This window comes from Girardinichthys multiradiatus, chromosome 9, assembly GCF_021462225.1.
Source record: "Girardinichthys multiradiatus isolate DD_20200921_A chromosome 9, DD_fGirMul_XY1, whole genome shotgun sequence".
NCBI lineage: Eukaryota > Metazoa > Chordata > Actinopteri > Cyprinodontiformes > Goodeidae > Girardinichthys > Girardinichthys multiradiatus.
In genome coordinates, this window is record NC_061802.1 from 28,568,556 (window position 1) to 28,589,484 (window position 20,929).

At 38.4% G+C, this 20,929-nt stretch overlaps 1 protein-coding gene across 3 annotated transcripts in view; it reads right to left on the minus strand.

Moving 5' to 3' along the window:
* The window catches only part of mier2 (mesoderm induction early response 1, family member 2), a 29,617-nt gene extending 12,808 nt beyond the window's left edge, over positions 1-16,809 (minus strand). For all 3 annotated transcript variants that reach the window (XM_047373784.1, XM_047373786.1, XM_047373785.1), the window contains exons 1-7: positions 16,726-16,809; positions 10,144-10,300; positions 6,440-6,553; positions 5,997-6,099; positions 4,714-4,793; positions 759-828; positions 231-376 (exon numbers count right to left, since the gene is read on the minus strand). In XM_047373784.1, the coding sequence (XP_047229740.1) occupies positions 231-376; positions 759-828; positions 4,714-4,793; positions 5,997-6,099; positions 6,440-6,553; positions 10,144-10,170 (540 nt within the window). In that variant the 5' untranslated portion in view covers positions 10,171-10,300; positions 16,726-16,809. The remainder of the gene's footprint in view (positions 1-230; positions 377-758; positions 829-4,713; positions 4,794-5,996; positions 6,100-6,439; positions 6,554-10,143; positions 10,301-16,725) is intronic.
* Between the last annotated feature and the right edge of the window lie 4,120 nt (positions 16,810-20,929).

The window sequence follows — 20,929 nt, forward strand, 5'->3', positions numbered from 1 at the left end:
TTCATCTGCGTGAGCACTAAACTGAAACAGGTAATGCCGATCGTTAGGTTAATCATGAGGGAGAAATATAGTTCAACTAGACCAGGTAAAGAGTTCTTCTCAGAAATCATTAGAAAACTAAGTTAAAAATGAATTCAACTATGTTGTCATTACAAAAAAGACTCCTGCTAAATATTCACCTGTTCTTTTGGGTTGTTTAGTAAAAGGGCCGTATTATGCAATTGGTTTACCTGTTCATTGTCTTGGACAGTGGCCCCTTGGGTCCACACTGCCCCCTCCTGGCCATGAAGTCTCTGTGCATTCAGCAAAAATTCTTCCACATCCTCCACCGGCAGAGCACCGGGCCTCCACAGCAACTGGTCGGCGTTGGTGTAAGCTGCAGGAGGGAAAGCAGGAAAAAGTGGAATATAAGAAGGGAGGTGCAGAGGAACATGAAGAATAAGAGATGATGATGACAGATTAGTCTGTGCATAACAGGCTCTTATTTTACACTGAGTTTGTAATTTTCAGAATCTCTACAGCCACATTAAACAGTCAGTCAGTCAGTCATTTTCTACCGCTTCTTCCATAGTGGGTCGTGGGGAAGCTGGTGCCTATCTCCAGCAGTCTATGGGCGAGAGGCGGGGTACACTCTGGACAGGTCGCCAGTCCATCACAGGGCAACATTAAACAGCTGAAACTATTTGTTTGGAGTATTTATTGTATCATGTCTATAAGGTCTACTCTACAAACTCACACCGAGAATAATCATCCCTTACCTCTCTCCTCAGATACATGTGGATTTACTGGTGGGATTTTTGCTTGATACATAGATCCGACCATGATCTCCTGTAGAGAACAACACCAAAACGGTTAAAATCCGGGCATGCCCTACATACATGAAGCTGTTTTAAAATAATTGGTTTGAAGTAGTTTACATGAAAGTCCAAAAGTCTGATCAGAGGCCGAATCCACATTAAATTACTCAGTTTTAAACTAGTTATGTTGGATCAGTATGTTGTTTCTCCACCCCATATAAGTGAAATGACTGCAAAAAGCTAATTTCTGACAATTTGAGATCCAAAATATCAAAAACTTGTTTAAGTAAGTAAACAAGTAGACAATACTTACTTGTTCAGTAGGTTCAGTACAGTATTTTATGTTATTATACTTTACATAGATAACTTAAGCTCTACTTTCAGGGAATAACTGTTAATGCTAATGTTTGAAAAATATACCATAATATAGTAATATTTGTATACAATAGACGACAGAAAGCAGCACACTTAAATAAAAAATAGGATGTGATCACTGAAACTGATTTCTAGGACAAATTCAAATGTTGCTGACCAGATTTGTGTATGTATCCACTGGTATTTTGATTAATTAAGTTCAGTGATAATCTTCAAGTCTTAGAGGTTGGAAGGCCCTCTTGCTATCCCCCTAATCTTTAACTTTCTCCACAGATTTTCAATCAGACTCAGGTCGGGACTCTGGCTGGGCCACTTCAAAAATGTTAATCTCACTTCTCGTCAGAAGAAAAATGTTGGTAAAATGAAAAGATAACTTTTAACCTAAACCTGTCAGGGGTAACTGTATATGGTGTTGGCTACTGTTGCAGCTGTAATGTAAAAATCCATGTTTACCTAAAGAAGTGCTCTGTGGTTATTTTTCATGTTTTAACTGCATTTCAGGATTCTCTCGATTCTCTAAAAATGCCCAATAAAGACCTAGTTAAAGAATATTGCAGGAGATCCTCATGTTCAACCCTGGAACAGATTAGGGTTGATGCGTTTCATCTATGTCATCGATGGCGTTGCCAACAAATTATTTTATGATTCATTTTATATATATATATATATATATACACTCAAAAGTATCAACAAAGGTTCCAACAATATCCCTCAGGTAATAATTTCATCAGCCAAAATGAACAGTAGTAAAGCACAGGAGGGCAGCAAAGGTCGACCTGAGGGCTGATGGTGAGCAAGGAAAAAAAAAAAGGTCACAAGTCATTCGCTTTGTTTAAGCTGTTAAATGTTCCCCAACTGCTCAATCTTCCAGTTTCTTTGGATCACGTTCCACTGAGTAGCTGCTGGCGTGTGTAAAGCTAGGGACACAACCTGACTTCCACAGTCAACCCAGATTTTTAAAAGACTTGGTGTTCCCACTAAAAGACTTGTTTTTGTTTCACAACTGAAAGACTGGGGATCAGACACTTAACAACTGTGCTGCGGAAACACAGACTGCAGGGTTTTTCAGACCAACTAACTGACTCTCATGGAAACTCTCACGAAGACGACGGTTCGAAGGCACAAACAAACCAGTAGGTGGCCCTATTAGACGATATTCTCAGAATTCAATCACTTATATTTCTGGTACACTCCCCCATAAAATGAATGAGATGCAATTCAAAATATGTTAATTTCAACACACAAGTGAATATGATTTAGATAGTGTTGTCTTCATTCTTTGTTATACTCATGTTGAAAGTTTGGAACAGTTTTTTGAGGTTATGAGTTTGTTTTTGGGTTTTGGAATTACTGATATAAATTATTATTTATATCTTAACAGATGTCATCCTCTTTGCATGGATCACGCAAATAAACAATAAGGTTTTATGATAAATAGGTTTCTGATATGAACAGATTTTATTCATAAATGTCAATTTGGTAAATTTGGTCCTATTACCTTTACGTTCCATATGTGGATTGTTTGGTTTATTTCAATAAGGCATTGAATTATTGTGTGTATTTTGGGCTTGAACGTCCAGTTGTCCTTCTGTTGTCTTTTGTGTTTGTTTTTGTTACTATTATTTATCATTGTAATCAGTTAGTTGATTGTATTATGCCCAGTTTATTTTTGTTCATAATGTTGTATAGTTACACATAGAGCTTTAAATATAAAGTTGGCTAGCAGCTGTTGTCGTGTCACATCCTGTCTTTACGTTTGCAGCTGGGTCAGTGATCAGTTCGCATCACCCACCCATCACCTCAAAAAACTCAAACATGTTTGCTTGACTGTGACTAAGGTCGGGTCGGGTCGGGTCGTGTTGGTTCGGATCCCCTCACACACTCAATACTCTAGTCTTTGCCCCATCTCACACTAACAGATTTTTGTGCAGACTGCAGTACACTTACACAGACTGGGAATCTGGGATAAAATTGGGGGAAAAAAAATCATGTGGCGTTGTCCCAGCTTTAAAGTACAGACTTTATGCAGAAATCTAAATTATTTTACTCCATACTGTTTTAATCACATTTAATTGTGCTGATAATTTGAATATCTATTTGAATAAAATTCCAAAATAATACAAACACTTCATAAATACTAGTCATTTTAACGTTAAAGTCGCTAGCATTACATTTTAACTAAAAGGTGTAATAGAAAGATTTTGTTGCCCTTTGAGTTGCACTGTGGCAGAACTGAGACCAACTTTTCTCTACTGCCAGTGGAGTCTCATCATATTTCACATTTTGAATATGCAGTGTTGTTTATTTGTAAATGCATAAATAATCAGAGCTTAATTCTATTTTTTACTTATTTTTTGCCATGCTGGTAGTGGCACTCATTCAAATAATTCATGCTTTAAAGAGCAAAACCTTGTTTCCATTTTATTTTGTAGTAGGAAAAAATGAAACTGTTTTTAGTCAAAAGAAAATCTATAAATAAAATGTTTTTGCAGGAAAAATAATAATCATATAGAAATAATGAATTATTTTAAAAAAATGTCAAAACATACATTAAAAAACATTATTTGCAGCCCTAAAACATAAAGTTCCCAGAATGAGAAGCTGAGGACAATGGTGTCTTGAACAATGAGAGAACATTCATTCAGACCTTTGTTCCACACTGGTGTCTTCTAAATGTAGAAGGTCTGATTCATTTATCAAAAATACAGCACCCTGTGCTATCATCATAGCAAAGATAAGCAAAATAAATTTTGATTTTATTGTAGTAGCTAAACTGTTTGAAAAATCTAATATTTTAATTGGGTAATAGTTTACAGCAGCTCCACTGGCTCTCTATTAAATTCAGAATGCAATTCAAAATGCTTCTCTATACACTCAAGGTTATCCACAATCTTGCCCCCCCCATACCTTTCAGAACTCCTTCACAATCCTTCGATCCACTTTATTGAGCCTTCTACCCGTCTCGGCACCATGGGGAGCGGAGCTTTCTCCCACTCTGATCCCAAACTCTGCAATGAACTCCCTCCAGACATTCACAATACTGACACTCTTCCTCTGTTTAAGTCTAAACTCAAAACTCATCTGTTCAAGAGTGCTTACCTCCATTGATTGCCCTGATCACTGTATATTTTAATATTGCGTGTCGTTTTTGATTTCTTGTGTTTTATCTAATTTCTTGTTTCTACAGCACCTTGAGTGTTTTGAAAGGCACTTCATAAAAAGTATTATTATGATTATTAATATTACTAAGTGAAAAAAAGTTAAATAATAGTATTTTCTACAAAACCACTAGTGCCAACATTTTTGACACACTGAACAATTCCTCTAAAAGAAATGTAGCATAAATAATAATCCATATCATCCTGTTTGATCTTTATAAGTCAAAAAAAGCCTACAAAGAAAAAAACTGCATTAATTTGTCCCAATCTACAGTTAGAGGAACTGGAAGCGTGACAAACAGGGCTGGATGAGGACTCTAGTTCCTCCTGCCACCACGCACCGTGACCAACTCAACATGAAGTTATCAGTCTCAGTAGCTAACCTTGTGCTCTTCGTTGGAGGGAATAGAAGAATCGTCAGTGTCCTCATCTGATGAGCTGACAGGTGTAGCTTTGTCTCCATCTGAAAGTGACAAACCAGAACAAGGGGGATCAGGCCACTAATTGCATCAACATCATTCAACCCTGAGTAGGATTCTTCAAAAGAGCAAACACTTGCAAATCAGCTGTGGTCTCCAGCACACCAGCAAAACTTGACATAAAACACCTAAAATACTTGGACTGTTGATGGTAAAGCTTCCTTTTATGTTAGAAATATGGCTGAGTCAACAAAATTAGATCAGAGATCATTGCCTTGCAAAAAAGGAAATGGCTACAAAATGACTGAAGCCGTGAATGTTCTTAAAGACGCAGCTACAAGCATGATGTGCAAGTTTGAAATTCAAGGAACGATGGTTACACTGTGGGGAAGCTAGAAGATAAAGGAAGCTAAATAGGGCTGCCATCAGATTCCAGGAGAGGTAGGTGGTCAACAACAACTATATAAATAAGCTAAAGAGGTTTTGGGATTTTGTTTTGTGGAGCGTTGAATCAAAACCAAAGCTTTACAGGCAAATGGATCAGTGATATGTCAAGATGAGGAGGAATTAAGCTAACACTGAAAAGAACAGCTTGTCTACAGTGAAGCATGGCAATAGCTCAGCGATGCTTTTGGGTGGTTTTGCTCCTTCTGGCACTGGAGGGTAAATGGATTCAATCAAAATTTTAGGAGGTCCTAAGAGGAAAAAGTCATGCCATCTGTGAGGAAGCTGACCTTTGACCAATAAACTGATCCCTGAATTCTGCTAAAAATCTCTGGTGGGATTTGAAAACAGCAGATGTAGCATTCAAGCCATGGAATACTGTATTCATGAACTGGAGGCCTTTGCGCATAAGGAGTAGGCTAAAATGAACCAATTTGTTTGCCAGAACCTTCTGTCTGAGGTGCTCTACTAGGTACTACAAAAAAGCTTGTCATGACGAGGTTGAATAATTTTGAGACTACAGTAGTCACTAAAAGTAGCATTTTTCCTTTAATCCACAGAAAGTGAAAAGACAAATGTAGGATAATTTTTTTAATCTTCTAAATGGTGGTGTGGTGCAAAACGTTTTTCTTTGCCTTACGGGAAAAAAATCTAATTTGTGAAATAAACATTTATTTCAATGCATCACAATACTTTTCAATGACTATAGCTCTTCCATTTTAATAAACGTGACAAAAACTACTTTTATTAACACTTCTTTTGGTGTGACAACCTTTAAGTGTAATTAATCATGTGTGTGTTACTCTGTAAGCAGGGCAGCAGATCTGAAGTGTTTGAGGAGGTGAGATCATAGGCGGAAGCTCGTTTTTCTTCCCCAACGTGAAACAGGTCCTTAGTTTTCTGATCCTGTACAACACAAAAGAAAAACAACCAAAAATACTTTAGAACTTAGCAGAACAATGCTAAACCTGGTTTATTTGAAACCATCTTTACCAAAGGCTGCCTTGAAATTATTACTGAAATAAACACAAAATGTATGAGGAAGTGCTACTTGTTTGAAATCATCATAATTTTTTTTTTGTATTTAGTTTATTTGATTGAATTTAAAACACAAAAATTAGATATAGTCAAAATAAATTGAGCCAATAAAAAAGGAACTAACGATCAGAACATTTATGGAGAAAGTGCCGATTCATATAAAATATGACTCGGCACTAGTTGATACATGCTTCGGGCATAATCTCACCTTATCAAGGGTCTTTTCTGGCAGGGTGGTGGTTATAGGATATGTTTCCTTCTGTGGACTGGATACTGGATATCCATACAAAGCCAGTAGCTCCTCCAAGGGAAGCTCACTGACCTTTAGTGGAATATGTTAGAGAAAGGAGGTATAAAAACACAATGTGATTTAACTCCATCCACATTTCTAAATCATTTCCAATATCACTTTAGAATGACAGATTCTCAAACACATTCTTGACTTTTTAGTCATTTTGCTTTAAAAAGCTTTCCTGAATGACTGTCTCACACATGCCCTTGAAGGAATCTAGGACCACTCTTCTTCACAACATTGCTTCAGTTCATTTGGGTTTGCAGGTATTTATTTGTGCCCTCTTTAGGTACTGCCACAGCATCTCAATTAGGCTTAGGTTTGGACTCAAAATGTTGCTTCTTATGCCTCGATTTGTGTTGGGTTTTTTTAGCCATTCTCTTGTAGACTTGCTGCTTGTGCCTCAGATAACCAATGACTAAGTTCCAGCTAGTTTTAAAATCATTACCCCATCGACCACCATGCTCGACAGCTTTTCATTTTACAGCATTCACACTGTGAAACTGTTTTCCATCCAGTCATTGTCTACATGCGCTAAGCTGTTCAGGATTGACTGAGGGCTGGTGCCCATCTCCACAGAGACACACGGGACAAACAACCACACATGCACACACTCAAACTTAAGGGTGATTTAAAGAGACCAAGTGACCAAACAGTCACGTTGTTCTGTGGGAGGAAGACGGAGTACCCGGAGAGAACATGTGCATGCAGTGGGAGACGATGCAAACTCCATGCAGAAAGACCCCAGACAGGCATTTGAATTCAGGACCACCAGGCCGCTTAAGTTATAATTACTTAAAAGTCAGAAGTTTGTAACATTCACAGGTATTAAACAATAATATAATTATATTAATAAGCCTAAATACCAAAACACTTCTTTTGCAAACCTAAATTCAACAGCCAAACTTTTTATAGACTATAAGAAGGTGTGAAGAAGGACTTGCATCCAGCCTCGCACCTCCTCTTTAGAAGCTAGCAACTGAGTTGGTAACATTACGTTCTATTACATTCCGGATTTTGGCCACACTGGTCCTTACTGGAACATTTATATGTTAAGAAGTATATCTATAACCAATCCCATCTGTATGTTGTGCAACATGAATATTGCAAAGGTTTTTGTGGAGCTCTTTGCATCTAGCAGTCATCTGAAGTTTCCGGGTGGAATATCCTGGCAATGAGAAAATGTATATACCAGTAAGAACCAGAAATCAGCATCCGAACCAGAATCAGCACTGGTAGGAGACAGGACTGCTTTCTAAGTACCAACATATCAGCTGGTTTGATGCATTCACTGCTTTTCTACAGCTCGTATGTAAATGGGTTCAAGTGTTATTCCTCTAATCAATCGTCTTTATCACAGCTAACTTATTGATGGACTTATTTGTGCAGATGTCTTTGTAAAAGTGGATTACTTGGGTTGTTATCAATATATTTTATACTATTTTGAACATAATTGAAATAAATAATAATAATTTGTGTGAAGCAGAAGTGTTCATCATAAGTTTAACTGTGGATTTGTCAGTGCTGTAGAACAAACTGTGATAATCAACCCAGGTTTGATTTAACATGCTTATCTTCCTGCTAAGGCTTTATGTTCGCACTGTTTTGATTTTCAGTTCTAAGATAGTCTTTCAAAATGAAATTCTTAGATAATAGAAATTTGTGATAAAGAGTAAGCTTAAAGAGTACAACAATGACGACAACACCTATATTAAAATTCAAGATGAAGGGTAAAAATTTTTATCACCCCAATACAGATTTGAGTCATTGAAAATTTGGCATTTCCTAATACAGAATCCTTATCTACTACTACAATAAAGTTAATAAAATGAACATTATTTGCTTGAATTTTATCTTGATTTCAGGTGCATGCTGAACAGACTCGATATGCTTCTCTGACCTGGGGTTGACTAAACTACATCCATACTCTGCAAAATTATTGGATAGGATGTGTTTTTGAAGATTAATTTTAGTATTGAACAACTATAGTTTTCTTATATCAAATGTTAATAAAGCTAATATATAAAACAATGAAAGGAAATGTGTGGCTTTAGCTTTCTTAGGAGAAATTATTGGGCAACTATTAGTGTGGAGAAATATTATGTAACTAAATGAAAAAGAAATATTTTCCCATTTGACTTTTTTCTGTTGAACTGAGAATAACAAACAACTCAAAATGTACAAATAAAGATTTTTGACATTTTATATCAGTGACCAGTATTGGCACCTTTCTTTTTCTTCACCGTAAATCTCTTGTTTCAGAAGGGCCTACAAGTTCTCAAAAGGGTTTAGGTCAGGTAAGGAAGGTGGTCATGTAATTATTGTTTCATCTATAAGACGCTCAGTGGCTAAACACACACTGGAGTACTTTTAAGCAGGTGATGGAGGATCATCTTGCATAAAAATGAAGATCTTCTTGAAAGATGGCAACTGTTTTCTGTGTCATCGGTTGAGGAAATGTCTGCTTATAACTGGCCGTAAGCTTAAGAGTTGATCTTGAGGAAAAGGTCCAACTAGCTCATCTTTAATAATACCAGCTCAAATCATCACCCCATCTTCACCTTACTGGCGTGTTAGCCGAAGTGGAGCTCTGTGCAAGTTACTGATCCAGTCATTCAATTCAATTCAGTTTTATTTATATAGCGCCAATTCACAACACATGTCGTCTCAACGCACTTCACAAAGGGTTTGGAATGGTATAGGGTTGTTGGGGAGGTTAGATCAAACCATTGAGTGTTAAGAGTTTGGCCATTTTAGAATGGGCTATGTGTAGGGGTACTAAGTAAAATAATACACTGATAAAGTGTGTCCATGTAGAGCCCACTGGTGGCCATTGTTATACTAAAAACCACAAGGATTGGGGGTACCTCTCTCTGTCCGACTGATTATAACCATTTTTGGGTTATAATGGGCTCAACTACCTGGTCCAAGAGTCATTATTTTGCCATAAAACCTTTGAAAAAGCCATCTTTAGATATTTCTTGGCTCAGTCTTAATGTACATAACGTAACATAACGTAAATAAATACATATCACTTGATATGCTTTAATCCAATAAGCATTTAACTTTATACAGCTTGGTCTTGGAGAATATGCATGAAAATGATATGGTCCATATTTTCACTTGTTGTGCACACAGTCTATCATCAGACAGACAGAAAGCTGTAGCAGCCAATATAGTCTTCCCTTCAATGTGAACGTCACTGTTGCAAAGTGTTAAAACCCTTATATTGCAAGGAAAAACCTAGATTAATTAGCTCAACAAACCTATAATAAAAGCCTAATGACATAATAATGTTCTCCAAAAACTGAGTTTTAAAAAGTCAGCTTATTGTCTAACACTATAAATGTGGCTGACATCAAATTGGAGACATAAGACCAATGACCAGCATCAGGGAGATGCTGGTCATTGGGACCCTGGTACTAACCCTGATACTAATCATTTCAAAATGCCTTCATCAGGAACCATACTGTAATATCCTTATTGAAAGCAGATCATTTAGTCATATAAATATTTATTTTATATTTATACTTTGCTTGAAATGTAAATTGATATGAGACAAAAGTGGAGAGCCACAGGCAAAAAACCATATTTTCTAAAAGAGACGAAACTTGACGTACTGTTTGGGACTGTGCTGCCATTTTCATGGAGAGAGAAAGCTTCTGCTTCAACTCCTTTAAGACTTCTCCCAGCTGGTGTTTCTTCTGGCCTTCATTGCTGTACTTTTCCCACTCTCCACTAGGCCACAGGGTGTGTGCTAATGTTGAAATACTTTACCTGCAAACACATAAAAACACACATTTTGTATGGCAAAGTCATGTCATAGGGTTTCACAGTGTAGCCACTAGGGAAGCAGACATACAATCAGCGCACACTAAGATTATTTTAAATTATGACCGATTCTAATTCTGGGTGATTTCAATATTCATGCTTGCTGTGAACCTGATCGGTTCTTTTAACCAGACTCAGCTAGCGAGTGGAATTGGTTTTAACTTTTGGTTTAGATAAAAAAATTGTCACATATTTCACAAGGTTATCACTTTCCAGTTTTAATTGATTTTTGCCTTTTATCTTGTGCACATGGCGCATGCGCTCCCCTCAACTGATCAACACATTGACAGCCTGACAATTTACTGCCGTTTTGCTTGAATGAAAATGTTGATCAGCTCATTGATCATTTTAACCCTGTCTGTATGGACTTTCTGGATGTTGTTGCTCCTTTCAAGACTAAAAGCTGTAAATCAGCCACAGAGCCGTGGCTTAATGACAACACCCACACGGACAGACATGCCTGCCAGCACGCTGAAAAGAAATGGAAGAAGGACAGGCTTCATGTTTCCTTGGAGATCTTGAGAAACTGTTTAGTTGAGTATCAGGCTGCTGTCAAAAACAAAAAGACTTTGTGCCTTTGACACAGTGGACCACAAGATTTTATTATATCACTTGGAGCAGTCTGTTGGTGTTAAGGGCACCACTCTGCAATGGTTTAAGTCTTGTCTGTCTTTCAGAAGCTTCTCTGTCCATTTAAGTCAGTTTTCTTACTCAGTGGCTCTTCTGAAGTTCAGGGTACGCCAGGGTCCATTTTAGGACCAATTCTCTTCTCTTTGTTCTTGCTTTCTCTGGGGTCCATTCTTAAAAATGATAAATTGTCATTTCACTGTTTTGCAGACAACATCAAGATCTATCTCCCACTAAAATCTGACAGTAGTCAGTCAGGTGAGAATTTGCTACACTGTTTAAGGGATGTCAAAACTTGGATGAAGCTGAACACTCTGTGTCTAAATGGAAACAAGATCGAGGTGGTTCTTCTTGGTAAATCTGACCTGCTGACAGGATGTAAAAGTGCTATTGGTCCTCTTGACTCATTTAGTTGCAACTCTGTCAGAAGTCTTAGGGTTATCTTTGACACTGATCTTAAATTTGTTAAGCAGATGAGTGCGGTAGTCCATTATAGCTTTTATCATTTTAGGTTGAATGATAAAATTAAGCCGAATCTTCCTCAGAATGTAGTTCTGTCTATCACCACTAAACAGGACTACTGTAACTCCCTCCATAGGAGTCTGGTGACTAAAACAAATTGAGTCTTTTCAGCTGCAGCTGCTAAGCTGTGGAACAGTCTCCAAATATCCACAAGATTCACCAGGACCATGGGTGATTTTAAATCACTTCTAAAAACTAATCTGTTTCCTTTGACATTGTGTTTCATAGCCCATTTGCTTTTAACACTTTATTTTACCTGTAAAGCACTTTGGTCACTCTATTATGTGTAATGGCTCTATATAAATAAAAACTGATTGATTGAGCTCAATATACACTATATCGCCAAAACTATAAGGTCACTTGCCTGTGTCACTGGTGCTTTCTTGTCTATAACTATGGATCATTTAACAAAGGCAGACTGCATTGTAAGCTGTTAAAAGGCAGATTTTTCAGTCATGCATTATTACCACATTTCTGTTTTAAAAATGATTTTTTTTTTATTGGTTGAATGTATTATTCTAATTTAAAATGTTGTGTTTTCATTAGCTGTAACTGGAAAATCATCAGAATTAACAGAAATAAAAGCCTGAAATAAGATGTTGGGAATGAAAGACTGTGTATAATTGATATGAGTAAATTGAGTTACTGAAATAAATGAACTTATAAATAATACTCTAATTTCTTGAATATGCCTGTTTAACTAGCAGTGCTTTTAGGCAGAACAGTTAGCAAAAGTGCTCATTATATCTTTCAGTCCATTTCAGGCTGCTGCTGTCTGTGGATAAAACTTGCAAAAAATGTAGTTCTTCTGCTTCATTAACTTAGTGATTTGCTTTGAAGTTCGTCAAATATTAATGATAATGTTTCCAGCTGCTATGCAGATCTTCCTCACATGGAAAGCTTTCTGAGTACAGCTAACAGGTCAGGTCACATGACACAGATGGAAACTGCAGCAGCTGATACAGTCCTTTCATTGTGAACATCGTTGAAAAGGGTAAGAAGGTATCCCCCTCCCTACACACACCTATATTCCTATTATATCTTGCATATCCACCTTTCCTTTCAATGTGGGGGGAAGGTGTAATGTCTCAGGAGAATATCTCTCATATGAACCAATGCTATGGTGTGAAATACCACAGAATTAACCTATGAGTAACATAACTTTTTCTTATGCAATTCTATGAAAATGCTCTGTTTGCCCTGAGGAAGATTCACTCTCATCAACATGTTGGATGCTTGAAAGTAGAGATGCCCCGATGTGAAAAGTATGGTGGATTTTGATATCCGATAATATTGCTGGTATGGCCAAGAAACGAGATTTACAGTCAATATTAAATATATTATAAATATTTAAAAATAAAAATAAATACCCTTTCAACAATGCGAAAAAACCACCCCACCACTGACATGGCTTCTCTGTATCCATCAAACATCCCACAATCCTGCATTGCATCACTGTCACATGCCTAAACAAATACCACATGGCCAACCCCTAACACTCCCCTCCCCTTCCTGAAACACATATAAAAACAGAAAAAAGATGGAAATAAACATTGGTTATTAATATTGGCCCAGTTTTACTTGTTGGACTGAAACAATATTTTAAAAATTGACTGATGCTAATGTTAATGATATTATGTCCATCTCTACTTGACAGTAAGAGGTAAAATGACAACTGGGCCCTTCTTTCTGATTACTTGGGCTAATATTTATCTGACCACATGGGGTACAGAAAAAAAACATTGTAATTTCATTCTCAAATGCTCACGTAATAATTAACTTAAGCCCTGGAACTCTTTTTTGAGACTTCTGCTAGAAAATCACATGCCCAAAATGAACTCAGGGACTTTAAGGTTTATTTGACACAAAGGTGACACTCCAGAGAATATTTCAGAGATCTAAAAAATCAACACTTAAGTTACTGAGTGAGAGTAAATAGACATGACATTAAGCAGAAAATAAAAAAAATAAAAAATGTCCCCCTAAAATGACTGCATAATATAATTTGAATATTCTATTGAAAGTATGTAGTTGCAATCCAAAATATCTAGAAAACCTCATTACAGAATGTGAGTATTAGCTGTACCAAAATCCATGCAAAAAAGTAAAGCATAGAAGATTTAGAAGGGTATTAGTTGATAAAAACCTAGGTGAACCTTCTAAATTGGCCATTTTGGCACCATGTTTGCCATTTGAAATTTCCCAGGATTTTTTCCTCACCATAGATAGGCTTTCCATCTAATAACAGTCAACATTATTTACTTATTCAAGGAGAAAAGAAAAACATACAGAGGTACTAAGATTTGTCTCCAAATGTAGCACATTTATCAACAATAAAATTTAAATATAAAATTATAGAAAAGTGGCAATGCAAATTAAACACCAATCTGTCAGAAATACTTATGAACACAGCTGGAAACTGGTATAGATTTGCTGAAAGTACAATAACAAAATAATACTAATAAATCTGTCATAATAACAACAGAACCACACTGTCCACATCAGTTTTTTTCATCATCCACATCAGTGTGGGGCTAGTCTGGACACAGACTTTGCTTTGTTTAAGCAAACCCAGACTCTTTAGATCAGCAGCCTAAATACAGTTTTGTAAGTCGTACATAGGACAATAAAAATTGACTTTTAAAAACTGCTGCAAAACTCGGCCATGCAGCCAAAGGGATGTGCGGCTGACATACGATCATGGACAATACAACACCAACAGGCATGAGGAGTTGAATTTAGTCAGGGAATACGATGCATTGATCAAGACCCTCTATTTCAATATCGTGCGACTGCTGTCAAAGAGGGAAGCAGTCCAAGAAGAATGACTCAATAAACTTGGTGCAGAAGTAGAAAAATAGAATAGGCTTATTTTTATTTGGAAATTTGAAGATATCCAGCAGTGTCATCAGCCCACAACTGACCTTTAGGGGCAGAAAAATAGAAAATAAGAAACTAAAATAATATTGTTTCATAAGTATGCACTGGGGACTGTGTTCAGAAATAAGCTACGTGCTAAACAGGAGTCCGTAAACACCTTGGAAAATGTAAGGCAGGGCAGGCCATTTCCGTTCCTTGAAAGCTAATATCCTACAACTTTTAGATACATCCCTTCCTCCAACATACCTAAATCAAATGAATGGCTCATCATCAGGCCTCTGAAGGCCTGACAAAGGCCTTATCAGCCAATGGCAGGCTGATGAGAGAATTCAGCCATTTGATTCAGTGCGCTGGAGCAGGGATGCATCTAAAGATTGCAGGACAGGAACTCTTAAGGACTGGACAACGGCACCCCGTATTTAACTTGTCTCTGATCAACCCTAAACAAGTTTAAGCTGTTGTAGTGGGCTTTTCCAGACATTTCCTTAAACTGGGGACACACTACTCAACTCTTATGGTCTCCACAGATTTTTAAAAACTTGGAGTTCACACCAACAGACTTATTTCAGATGATTTTTGTTTCACTACCTGAAGACTAGGGAGCAAACTACAGGATTTGACAAACCAACTGAAGCCAACTGACTGAATCAAACTCTTGTGATAGTAGGAATTGGTACAGTAGAGACTGATGTACTTTAAAAAATAAATGACATTATCTTCATGAAGCATCATCTAAAGACACCCAGGAAGTCAAGATTAGGACACAATTAAGTCTCACCAATGGACAATGATCCTACAAGGCGGATTAAGGAAACAAAGTCAGTGGTTTGCTTTAGCAGTCACAAAACCCTGATCTCAATCCCATAGACAATGAGTGAGCAAAGGAGAGAAAGTCCAGCAAACTATTGTGAGAAGCTTGTAGAACAATAACCAAAATGTTTGACTCAAGTCATACAAAGCAGAAATAGTTCAGTCTGATTTCAGGAAACCAGATACTTACAGTATCTGTAAATATCTGGTTTCAACTTGCCAAGTCAAGATGTAGCATACTGATAGACCAGTGCCCCGAGAAAAAAGTAAATGCTGCAGTAAAATCAAAAGTTGCTTCAACAAATCAGTTTTTACAGTCATACTATTTTTGTTTTTACACCCCAAAAGATTTCAGTTTGTTTTTTCAACCAACCTGTATTTCTAAAAAGTGAAATGATTTATTGTAGTCAAATTGTTTTACATCACAAAAACCAGGCAAAAACAACTGTTGTGTAGACTTTTTGTACCCAGGGTAGAAGTGATGCTGTTTTGAAGTGAAAACATTTAAGTATTCCTTTGATCGTTTACAGTACAGCATTTCAGTAATCCGCTTCTGTTTCTAAAACAGTTTAGTTTACAGTTTTGATTACAGCTGCTTAACATTTTTGAAGTTTTGTACCTTAAATTGAAGAGCTCTGAGATGCTAAATCATAAAGTAAATTGGGTTCCCCAAATAATACAAAAGCCTGAGTAAGAATCACTTTTTCTAACTAAAAGTGAGGAAAAACTGAGTTAAGTTTGTGAGGGCCCTCTCTAAAATGTACGTTTATGATGTTTTCCTGCTTAGGGGAATGATTTTCCTAATAGCCAGTTAGTTGTAGGCCTGTGTTACACTTTATTTACAAGGAAGGTAGATAACTAAAAAGTAAAGAAAGACTTTAGGTGACTGCCACTAAGGGGTTGTACAAGGGAACCTAACATCCCGATCTTTAGATCAGAAAGTGCCAGCAGACACTACTTTAAACGACACAAAAGGTCCAGTAAGAAGCTGGGTTTTGGGCCAGCCCCATCGGGCGCTGTCTGTCTGACCAGGGGCGCTTTCCTGTGACTTGGTGCTGAACGTCTCTTCCTCCACCCGGCTCTCTGCGAGAAGGAAACAACTAGTTTTCAATATTTCCGAGAGACACGGTGGAAGTTTACCGCCGCCGAGTCATGTCATCTCTCCAAAACTTTTCAACTCGACGCACCCTGCCCGTGAGCACGCACCTGAAAATAGTTCAGCACCGGCGCGTTGAACCCGGCCCCGAGATCCCTATTGTTTTCCACGGCCGTACGATCATAACAGAGGGGGGAATGGCTCTTTAACGCCAAGAACGCGGAGAGAGACGATCTACGCCGGAGAGGCTCTCCGTTTCTCCCCCACCTCAGCTTCCCGGTGCTAAAATACCTCCGTAACTCTCTTTCAGTCGCCGCTCAGCAGCCGGAAAACCCCTCGGTTATACTGGGAGCCGTCGGGGTTGACATAGGTCCTAAATTCGGCTCAGTTTCTCTAACATTATGGCTCATTAGATTCCTCGTTTTCGCTCACTTACCTCCGCCATTCCGTTTCTGCGCAAGCTTACTGTTGCCCGGATGTTGTATGTCTGCTCCTCTGTACAGCTCCGTTTATTGCCGCAACGATTCAGCAAGAGCTGCTCTGTCTTAACTTTAGTCAGACTTACCTTCACTTTTTGTAAGATTGGCTTTTTATTTATTTTCATGAGGCAATTATGTTTTTTTTTCGTACTTGTTAATAATTATTTAGAAAGACTCCCACAACGACCGCTACTTTCACTATTAACTAAATAAAATCTTGAAGCACTTAACATTTCAATACATTCTACTTAAAGCAATCTCTAACGTAAAGGTTAATTATTTTTTTTCCAAGTTTTAACTGAATGACTTTATTAAATATAAATTTTGATTAAATATAAATGCAATAAATGTAAATTTAGCACAATTTACATTTTGGATATACACCAGGTCCATGCGGTGCATGCTAAAAAGTGCAAGCCCACTATTATGCTGATTACATGCTTGGAGGGGGAGGTTGGACATGGTCAGAGCAGATAAAGGTGCCAAAGTGTCTTTTAAAGTGGACATTTTGTTCACCCTACAGTAGTTTATAGAAGACAGCCTGCTTTCCAGTGATGTATCATGTGATAGGTTTATATGCTGGAAACTCACTTTTTCCCCTTAAATAAGCTGAGTGTCTTACCAGCAACTACATTTTATAAAAAGTAGAGAGGTCCGCCAAATGTTCTTTATCTTTTGCTATTTTTACCATGATTGTTTTGTTTATATTTTTGTTTATTAACATGTCGATAACAATATTTTAACCTCTGAAAACAGTTAAGAGTAATGACCAGTTTGAAGAGTTTCAGTCAGGGTTCTGTGCGCATCATAGCACTGAAGCAGCCCTAGTGAAAGTCACTAATGATATTCTCATGGCCTCAGATAATGAAATTGGGTCTGTACTTGTCCTGTTAGATCTTAGTGCTGCATTTGATCCATCCAGTCGATCACCGTATTCTCTAAAAAAGTTTTAAACATTTTGTGGGGATCAAGGGAACCGCAGTAGGCTGGTTTAAATGTTATTGTCTGACAGATTCCAGTTAATGTAAATTATATATCTTACCTGAGGAGTCAGCTAAGACAATTCTCTTTACTATCTATCTATCTATCTATCTATCTATCTATCTATCTATCTATCTATCTATCTATCTATCTATCTATCTATCTATCTATCTATCTATCTATCTATCTATCTATCTATCTATCTATCTATCTATCTATCTATCTATCTATCTATCTATCTATCTATCTATCTATCTATCTATCTATCTATCTATCTATCTATCTATCTATCTATCTATCTATCCATCCATCTATCTATCTATCTATGCTTCCGCTTGGTAAAATTATCAGACAGCATTCAGACAGCTGATGATACTTGGCTGCATTTATCTATAAGTCCTGCCTTGTCCGGTACTTCATCTGGATGACATGAAATTGGCCTCTGGTAAAGTAAATAACCTTAGTCTTATTTTTGACCAGAGCATGTCATTTAAATCACATATTAAGCAGGTTTCTAGGGTTTCCTTCTTTCATTGCCAAAATTTGAAATATCCTGACCTGCAGTGATGCTAAAAATGTAGCCAATGCATTTGTTACCTATAGGCTGGATTATTGTAACACTTTACTATCAGAAAGTCCACAAAATGCAGTTAAAAGCCTTCAGCTTATCCAAAATGCTGCAGCAAGAGTTCTGAAGAAAATTAAGGATATATCTCCTCTTCTCCTATTTTATCTTCCCTTCACTGGCTCCCCGTTAAATCCAGAAAAGATTTTAAAATTCTCCTTTTCACATTAAGCCCTTAAAAATCATGCTACGTCACACAATAGACCAGCGCTTTTCAACCATAGTCCTCAATGCACACTGCCTTGCATATTTTAGAGGTTTCCCTGCTTAACACACCTGATTCAGAATTGCAGTTCAGTAAATCCTTTTAATCAGCCATCAGTGGAAATCAGGTGTGCTGAACCAGGGAAACATCTAAAACATGTAGGGCAGTGTGCCTCGAGTGTCATATTAGATCTTCCTGACCCACATGCAGAATCACTCTAGGACACAGGTACATTTAGAAAGTTTAATTATCTCAAGAGGCAAAACTGTCCTTTTAATTCTCCCAAAGGATGCGTTCTCTAGTCATCTAGTCCAGACTCTCGGGCTTGTGATCTCCAGGTAGATGATCTAAAGGGGGGGTTCTTGGGGCACAATCTGTAGGCAGCGATCTGGAGGGTCAGAAGGTGTGCTTCCAGTAAAGTTGGAGAGTGGGCAGGCTGGAGGATAGTTGGAGCTTGCAGAGGCAGCTGGTAGCTGGGTTCCAGGGTTTTTCTGTCCGAAGGTGAAGGAAGTGAATCCATAGTTGTGATCCACACGACCTGAGAGCAGCAAAAAACACGAGCTTAGGTTACTGCAATGTTTGCAGAAAGACTTACAAAGTTTCAACCATGAACTTGGAAACTGGTATCTTGGAGGCATGAGTTACCACTCAACGTGGTGCATCAGGCGAAGAATGCTTATCCTGCAGCTCCTTAAAAATGCTCCAGCCAAAATCGGAAAAACTTGGATACTGCATCTGCACACCACGCCCACCAGCAAAGCCTCTCCGGGAAGACAGGAAGACACACACACACACACACAGTAGTACAACACAGATTGTGACAATACCCCCCTCTTAAAGACCGCCTACTGGTGGTCTGGATGACCCAGGCTGATGAGAAGCCTCAAACTCTCTAATAAGGGAGTCGTCCAAAATAAAAGACCGCGGGATTCAAGATTGATCCTCGGGGCCATAACCCACCCAATCAACCAAATACTGAAAACCTCTACCCCAACGTCAAGCGTCCAAAATCTTACGCACAGCGTAGACAGGTTGACCATCCCCAGCCAGGTTCGGAGGTGGGGGCTCGGAAGGAGGGAAGTCAGGGTTAGTAATGACTGGTTTCAATAAGGAAACATGAAAGACAGGATGGATCTTTAAACTGGGAGGAATGTTCAGAAGGACAGAGGTGGGACCGAGAACAGATATTACCATGTAGGGACCAATGAACCTGGGAGAAAGTTTCTTAGTAGAACCTTTAAGGTTGATGTCCCGAGTGGACAACCATACCTGCTGACCCAGGGTGTAATTGGGTGCAGGTACATGGTGCCGGTTGGCCAGCCTTAGATTTCTAGTACAAGTGTGATTGAGAGCAGCCACCGTCCGCCGCCACACCCCTTTAAATTTGGGAATGTGGTGACGTACAGAGGGAACAGCAATAGTCTGTCCGTCCCTAGGCAAGAGAGCTGGCTGGTAACCCAAAGAGACCTCGAATGGAGATAAACCTATAGCAGCAGATACATGACTATTGTGTGCCTACTCAACCCAGGGCAAATGTGAGGACCAGGAGGAGGGATTGGATGAACACACACAATGAAGCGTAGCCTCAAGCTCCTGATTCATCCTCTCTACCTGATCGTTGGTTTGGGGATGAAAGCCTGAAGTCAAGGCTACCTTGGCCCCTAAAATCAAGCAAAACTCCTTCCAAACTTTAGAGATAAACTGGGGCCCCCGATCCAATAGGATCTCCTTAGGTATCCCGTGTAACCGAAATACATGCTTCACTAGTAGTTTATCTGTCTCAAGGGAGGATGGTAACTTGTGTAATGGGATTAGGTGGCAAGCCTTAGATAATCGATCTATAACAGTAAAAATGGTGGTGAAACCCTTGGAAGGAGGGAGACCGGTGACAAAGTCTATGGCTACGTGAGATCAAGGACGGCCCGGGACAGGTAAAAGCTATAAATAAACTGGCCAGAGGCTGGTTGCATGACTTATTACACGCACAAGTTTGGCAGGTTTGGATGTAAGTCCCAACATCCTCAAAAAGAGAGGGTCACCAGAACGAGCGCCTAATAAGAGCCATAGTGCGACTCACACCAGGGTGACAGGAAAAACTAGCAGAATGGGCCCACTTAATGAGACGAGCTCTTACAGAACTCGGAACATAGATTTTGGTGGGAGGACCCAACCCGGGGTCCGGTTCGGTCTCCTCGGCTCGTAGGACTTGCTCTTCTATGTCCCAGGAAAGGGCACCAACAATACAGGAGGGAGGAACAATAGAACTAACTGGGACTTCCTCATCAACAGCGAATCCTAGACCCTGGCCTATAGGAGATAACTAAGTTGAATCTGGTAAAAAATAATGACC